The 8,535-nt window shown below is 36.1% G+C and overlaps 1 protein-coding gene across 1 annotated transcript in view; it reads right to left on the reverse strand.

Annotated features, from left to right (window-relative positions):
- Positions 1-339: 339 nt before the first annotated feature.
- LOC106877247 (bone morphogenetic protein 2-A) overlaps positions 340-8,535 on the reverse strand; it is a 13,274-nt gene continuing 5,078 nt past the window's right edge. Inside the window, exons 2-3 of the mRNA XM_014926108.2 lie at positions 4,919-5,119; positions 340-1,751 (exon numbers count right to left, since the gene is read on the reverse strand). Of these exons, the coding sequence (XP_014781594.1) occupies positions 1,078-1,751; positions 4,919-5,119 (875 nt within the window). The 3' untranslated portion in view covers positions 340-1,077. The remainder of the gene's footprint in view (positions 1,752-4,918; positions 5,120-8,535) is intronic.

The following is an 8,535-nucleotide window of genomic DNA, read 5'->3' on the forward strand; positions in this document are numbered from 1 at the left end:
TCTCTCTCTCTCTCTCTCTCTCTCTCTCTCTCTCTCCATTTCATACAAATATGAAATACAAATATGGCTGTGTGCTTAAGAAGTTTGCTTTCCTACCACATGGTTTCAGGTTCAGTTTTACGGTGTGTAGCACTTTGGGCAATTTGGCTTCAACTATGGCCTCAGATCAACCAAAAATCTTGTAAGTGGATTCGATCAATGGAAACTGAAAGAAGCCCATCATATATATACATGCATACATATATACGTATATATATACATATAACATATATATATATATATATAGAGAGAGAGAGAGAGAGAGAGAGAGATAGATAGATAGATAGATAGATAGATAGATAGATAGATAGATAGATAGATAGATAGATAGATAGATGGATGGATGGATAGATAGATAGATAGATATAGATATATATATATTGCCTGGTGTAGCCATCTGGTTCACCAGTTTTCAGTCAAATCGTCCAACCCATGCTAGCATGGAAAGCGGACGTTAAACGATGATGATGATGATAATGATGATACATATATATATATTATGTATGTATGTCTGCATGTGTGGGTATGTAGGTGTCAGTGGGTGTGTGTCTTCTTGTCTTGACATTGCATGATGTTTATAAATGAGTGTCACTGTCAAACAAGCAGAGTCATTGATTTCCAATGATCTGCTTGGACATGTCTGGCCAAGGGGGAAATATTACCTTGCTTGGAAACAGGTGAGGATTGGTGACAGGAAAGGCAGCCGCCCATACATAAAATGTACCTTAACAAACTCCATCTGGAAAAGTGGATGCTAAAACAATTAGTTGTGAAGGGTTTGTTGTTGTTGTTGTTGTTGGTGGTGGTGGTGGTGGTGGTGAAGATGATGATGATCACCACCACCACCACTACCACCACCACCACCATCATCATCATCACCATCGTCATCATCATCATCATCACCGCCACCACCACCACCACCACCACCACCATCATCACCACCACCACTACCAACAACAGCAATAACAACAACAACATCCTAATTGTTTTTAACAGCTACGCATGCAGTAATGCTAGATACAGCTTCAATGAAACATTTTACAAACACGCACACTGGACAGCCACCATGTCACCAAACCGTTTTGATATGGTTACATTATGTTTGTCTCGATAAAGCATAGTCAATGCACTCGTTTGGACGGGAACACAAAATGGCGCTGGAATACTAGGGTCGAGAGTAGCAACAATTGCATATTTGCTGCGCATTAATGCATGGTTAGTTGCGTTAATTTGCTCCAAGTTTGTTGGACATTTTCCAGAACAATAGTTAGCATTGTATCCTACAGGTGCATAAATTATATTATGCCAACCAATTTCTGCAAAGCTAACATACCATGAAGTTAAATGGCAATTGACTTGAACTGATTCTGAAGAATTCGATGGTGGTGTTGTACTTGCATTTATAGTGCCATTAGCTCTCGTTGTTGTATCTTGGAGTGGTATTTCTGATGCAGATTGTACACGACGTTTCTTGCGAAGATTATTGCTGCTTATATTAAATGGTTCAATGTTTTCGTATATAACCAAAAGAGGGCACTTCCTATTTGTTCTTTCAAACAAGCAGGAATCATTTTGGGGATTCAGCAAAAGAGAAGATTCTATAGTGAAGTTTAATAAGGTCTTCTTCAGAGCAAAACTTTGCAAAACCATATCAGTGACGTTCATTACATAAAAGGAAGAATTGCTTCTCAGGGAAACTTGGACAAAAACACCTGAAAATATAAAGCAAATGATACCTGATTAAAAGTTATGTAAATTTGGGAGTCAAACAAAAGCATTTCTTTATTTCTATGAAAGATTACACTTTAGAGTGGAAAAAGAAGGTAGCAAACTGGCATAATTATTAGCATGTTGGACAAAGTGCCTTGTGGTATTTCTTCTGATTTTTTACATTCTGAATTCAAGTTCAGCTGAGGCCAACTTTGCTTTTCATACCCCTGGAGTCAATAAAATAAGTTCCAGATAAGTACTGGTGTTGGTGAGATCAACTAGCCCCTCCCCTCAAAATTACAGGCCTTGTGCTTAAATTAGAAATCATGACAGAGAGAAAAGCCTCAGAATGTTATGATGTTCATGTCTTTCCCAATGGTATTAATGATGTAGGTAAATTTTAAATAAGTCCTGAGTTTGATTTTATTTCAATGTAGACAATTAAAAACAATAGAAGAGATACAAATAATACAGAGATATAAAAGGAGTTATTGGATGCTATAGAAATATAAATGGAGACATAAATCCTATAGAATATAAAGGAGACATGAATACCTTAGAAATATAGTGATATGAATGCTATAGGAATATAAAGGAAGTAACAGAAATCATAGAAAACTAAAACAAGACTGCTTCCCTAAATCAAAAAACAAAACACTTGATTGTCATGAAAAGTAAGAAAAATTTTGTGAATAGAGTTTTAATCCTCAACTCAAAATAATCTTAACAACTCGATGAAAATATTTAGAAATTAATGCAATGCCAACAGTAAAAGAAGTAGAAGAATTTTGGGAAGGATAGTGTACAGTGAACAAATCACAATGCAATAAGATTGTTCAAATGTGAACAATGGCAGTGGTGTTGGAGGGTTGGGGTTAGATCAATACAAGAGGTAAGCTGAGATGCTACAAAACACAAATGACTGGAAAGGACCAGGAAATGAAAAGGAATCAGTTTTTTTCAGAATAAATATTTAATAGGAATGCATGAGGCACTAGCAAAAGATATTTAATAACAAAAAAGACTTGGAAACAACACCAAAGTGGTTAACTGAGTGGAAAACCATTTTCATCCTTTGTATAAACTACACAGCCATATCTTGCTTTCTTCAGCTTACAAAACCTTAACTGCAAAATAGCAAATGATAGATAAACAAGTGGAGAAAGAAAAACAACTTTTTTCCCGAAGAGTAGGAGAGATGCTACAAAGATTCAGTTAACCATAAAGATAAATTACAATAAAAGAATAGTCATATTTGAAGACTATTGAAAAAGAAAGAGAGGTCTGAGAATGTGGACTGATTCCCAGAAGGCTTTTAGTATTATCCTCCCCATGTGAATCTTAGAAGCCTTAGGCCTGAGTACCAATGATAAACAAAAAATAAAATTTAAACACATTATAAGCAAATAATATTTTGTAGATAAAACAAAATAAAGAATAATAAAAACTGCTCCCAAATCTATTAGAAGGATATTCTAAGGGAACTCCATATTGCTTGCTATATTTTTTGTTCTTTTTTTTCTCTTTCTTTGCTTGACACTAATACCTTTACCACCATGTTTAATCAAACCGGACTTGAATACAAGGACTACAGGTAAAACAGCTGTAAACACTAATACAAAGTGTACACTGATTTACCTGACAAATTGATATGAGATATGCATTTGAAAAAGGCATTGAGACAAGTCTGAAGACAGGGAAATTAATTAAAAATACTAATGTCAGGCAAGATAAAGAAATAGGAGAATAAGAGTTAGACTATGCAAAAGACTTATGACTACTTAGAAATCAATGACAAGACGAAGTACAATACATAAATAAAAGAAAAGGTTAGAAAACAATATTACAGATCATCATCATCATCATCATCATCATCATCATCATCATTTAATGTCTGTTTTCCACACAGGCATGAGTTAAGACAGTTTGACAGGAGCTGGTCAGCTGAAGAGCTGCCCGGGCTTCATGCCTGTTTTGGCATGGTTTCAATGGCTGGATAACCTTCCTAACACCAACCACTTTACAGAGTGTACTGGGTGCTTTAATGTAGCACCAGCATGGATGCCTTTTTATGTGGCACCAGCACCCATGAGCCCACAAGATTAGGATCGTTTAGCTGAAGAGGGATGCAGGGGACATACTTGTATGCAAGGACAACCATGATTTCACTTAGCTTGACTTGCCTTCTCAAACACCACAAACTGCTAGAAGCCTCAGTCCCTTGTTATCCCCTCTGTGGGGCCCAACATCTGAAGATCCTTTCCCTCTACTTCATCCCATATCTTCCTGGGTCTACCCCTTCCACACATTCCCTCCACAATGAGAGATTGGCACTTCTTGATGAAACTGTCTTCATTCATATGCATTACATGACTGTACAAGCACAGTCTTCTCTCTTGCACACTCATATTCCCAGTTTTCCTCTCAAATCACTTACACTCTATCAAATAGCCTTTTCATGTCCTCTATATCCAGGGCCCACATCTCACTACCATGTAGAAATACTGTTTGTATGCATGCAACATACAATCTTCCTCTCACTCAATGAGTGAATCTTTGTTGGCAACTTCTGTTTACCTCTGTTGGTATTTTTTTCTATCATCACTACAATAGCCTCTTGAATTAGTTCGCTGCATAGCTTTCCTAGAACACCCATTTTCTCCTCCTTCTTATGTCAGTGTTACTGTGTCTCATCATCAAAATCCCATTCTAAACATTTCTATTTCAATCCTTTCATCTTGGAACCGAAAAAAAGTTGGAATCCCTTGGAATTCCTTCCCACCTACACTTTCCTAGCAGACACTGAACAATAACTGTTGAAGTAGAGAGCATCAGCCCTTTGATTTCATCCCTTCCAGAGGGCAAGCAAATTTCAATTGCACTGACTCTTTTGTTAATCTATAATTTAAAAATATTCAACATAGACTGACATTTTAAATATATATATATATAGTAAATAGATTAATAGTGAATATATGCTGCCACTGCCACCACCACCACCATTATCATCCCCATCATTGTCATCATCTTCTTCATCGACGTCATCATCATTACTGTTTCCCACCACCACTTTTATGTTAACATAAAAATCATTCTATTAATGCAAATTGCTAAAAGCTCATTAATCTAACTGTTATTTCTTCTTTCCTTTGTAGATAATTATACTTACTGTCAATTGGTTGTGATCCATCCATCGCCATGGAAATAGTCATGTTAACATCTGATGTTATACTTTTAAGTTGAGATCCTGTGGAATCTAATGGCTCTAATGTTGAAGAACATCGAGAGAGAACTAATTCCACATGAGTTATTGTTTCATTAAGAGGTTGGCAACTTACATTGAACACCAAATTTTGCAGTGTAGATTTTTCTGTTTGGGGGAAAAAAATGGACAAAAGTCAATAATCATTAACATCATCATCAATATTTTAACATTTACTTTTCCATACTTACAAGTGCAGGATGAAGCTTGTTGAAGCAGATAGTCTCTGACTTGATGCTCCTCCTACTCTCTTGTCAACCCTCACCTGTTTGTGAACGAGGTAATATTTCTCCATGGCCTGACATAATTTCACAATGGATAATACTGAGCTTTATAAAGGAGATGACAAAGGACCGAGATATCTGGCACCTTGCTGTACTCAGGAAGACCTGGCCACCACAGTAGAATTGATACTGGTGTTGGCTCCGCATAAAAAGTTCTCATGTTGGTGCCACATTAACCTTTGGCACACTGTAGGTACATCATGTCACCAAATGAGTTTTCTCCCTTCTAGTAAGGGGACAATGGCAGGGGAAACACCTCTAGAGAAAAGGCAGTGTGCTAAAGGTTAAAAGCCCTGATACTCATGCCACATAGAAAGCACCCAGTACACTTTGTTAAGTGGTTAGTGTGCATATAAACACACAGCACATACACTCATACATATGTATATATACATGATGAGGTAAAAGTCACGCACCATAGGGATAATTAAAAGTATAATTACACAGGAAAATTTTATTTGCTAGTTATTTAATTGCTATAAGTACTGTTCAAAATGCCACCACTTCCTTTTTTCATAACATATTTCAATTCTGTATCATGACAGCATCCCTATCTCTATCATGACCTTGAGGATAGAAGAAAAATTACATCAGATTTTCTGCTCTCATATCTGAGAAAGCAAAGCAGGAAATAAATGCCTTCTTGTATTTGTGAGGGCCTGCATTCTAATTCAAAATGCATAATACATTGTAGTTATTATTGGTGTGCATTTCAAATTATGCCTGTCTCTGTTACAACTACTTACTCTTTATTTGGTTACTTGCTGCATTACATGTCAAGCAATATTAGATATTTCCAGTAGCATATCAATTTTTACTACACGAAGGGTTAAGGCTAGCTGCTCACTCAACCTTTCTCCATTAATATAGAAAGAAATGCTTTGTGTGCTCCCTGTGATATATGTCTATATATATCAAACAGAAGCCAATTTTGTGCAGTGGTACATTATCCATGTGCTTTTATATTTGATCCAGCATGAACTTCATTTTAGATATTTACATGAACTAGTGTCCCCTATCCAAAATTTTTATGGGAATAAATAAAAACAAAAGCTTATTATGATGAAATTACATTGGATCTTGGCAGTCATGTTTGCAGCTCATTGCTAACACAATGTCCTACTCAACCCAATTCTTACAAACATTTTGTTAAAAATGTGTTTAATTTATTTGTATTGTTCCACAGCCCTTCTAAACACCCAGTGATCCCCCCCCCCTTGTGTTTATCTTATGATCTGACAATGATCACAAGGTGGTGTTACTGCTCCTTAGGTTAAGAAGTTCTGTGTTAGAGTGACAGATGAGAAACTTTGTTATCTCTGTACCAGGTTTATGAGTATTGCTGAAAGCATCTGGGATAATACTGCTGCCAAGTTTTTTTTTCAGCATTTACCTTTCCATTGGGAAACAATGGAATCATAGAAATAAGATACTATCAAACACAGGCATCTGTTAGTATTCTCTAAAAAGCCTTATCCAGATCTAAGCTATGTTGAGGAAATTTTCAGCTGCAGATCTTGGGTTTCATTGGGCATTCAGAGCCTCCTCCCCTAGATAGTCACTCTTAAAAGACGAGATGGTCACAGCTGGACTGCCCCTGATCATAGGTCTGTTCTATCAGGGTTGACCTGAGGCAAAACAACAACAACACTCATGTCTGTGAAAGGGGATAAACAAGAAAACTAATTGGAGTGTTGTTGTTTTGTTAATGATTTCTGAGGTTGATAACTTTATATTTGCTGTATCAAAGAAAACTCTTGATCAGTCTTCCTTAGTGGTGCTCATTCAACACAATCTGATTTCAACCTGATTATATTGACGATTGGGTTGAAAGAAACCTGTGATATTCAATTTATGTATATTTTCCGATTGATTACATTCATTAAATAAAGATTTCTTCTTTCTTCTTTTTTCTATTATTCAGGTCTTGTCGCTAATGATAGTAGTAGATTTTTTTCTCTCCCAAAGCTATTTATTTGTACTCAATCCACCTCGTTAATTAGTCGAAACGGAAAGTTGTTTGGATAAGTATTGATTACACAATCTGCCCAAGTGTTGTGAGCTCAAATCTGCAGCTGAAACCTTATTGTACATAAGCTCAATACATTTGCTGTTTGGAAATATCAATGTTGCCAGCAATAGACTAGCAGTGTGTCCAAGGGAGAATAATTTCTTATCTGGATGGATGAAAGGCAACAGGATAAAGCCTTTCTGCACCATAGATAAGCTGGTGCATTCTTTGAAACAGTCATATTAACTTCATATTTAAGGTTAAGAGAACCTTTAATAGAATCTGATGACTACAATAATAAAGATCAAGATACTTTTCATCCTCATTCCTTTCAATTAACAGTGTATGATCCTGTGAAGAAGACTTGATGGTCACAGCTTACTCAATAGATTTCCTCAGTTAATGCTAACTTGGTGCTAAACAACTGTCATCAATAAAAAACCAATTCTTTTATGAGAAAGGATAATTCTGCTGAAGTATTGATAAATTTATATCCAGTTTGAAAGTTATCATAGACTTATGAAGCCAGATGAGAATGATAAAATAGATTTATTGTTTTATTAAATCTGAGAAGATACTGAAGCCAGTTACTTTGATGAAATTGAGAGGCCTTCATTATATTAAATATTCATATCAGTCCTGTTGTCAGACATAGCGTCTTCCAGCAGCCACCCTCTTGACCCAGGCCAACACTACCTCCTCCAAGCACTTGATGTAGATCTCCATGTTCAGCCTGAGGCCGTATGGGAAGATGAATGGAAACATAACGTTGTCATCATTAGTGATCACTCCAAACACCATGATGTTGACTGGTTGTTTGATTTTTATCACTCTCAGTACATGGCCTCACATTGCGCAATCCTCAGATTGACATCCAAACACTCTGAAATATTCGTATTGGAGCTTCCGGCATGAATGCCAAGCAGTACAGCATGTCGTTTCCAAATTTCTGGCAGAGTGAATTGTGTCATGGTGTTGTTTTTTTCACAGATGGTGCCCAACTGACCCTACTATACTGAGTAGTTGACAAACTCAAAACAAACAATGTGCATGCATGAAATAAAAAATATAAAATGGCAACAATTTACCCATCACATCCTGTATGTGTGTGTGTGTGTGTGTGTGTGTGTATACACATACATATATACACATATGTATTTATATATATGTATATATATGTATGTATATATATGCATATATATATATATATATATATATATATATATATA

Source organism: Octopus bimaculoides, chromosome 9 (genome assembly GCF_001194135.2).
Source record: "Octopus bimaculoides isolate UCB-OBI-ISO-001 chromosome 9, ASM119413v2, whole genome shotgun sequence".
Classification (NCBI taxonomy): Eukaryota; Metazoa; Mollusca; class Cephalopoda; order Octopoda; family Octopodidae; genus Octopus; species Octopus bimaculoides.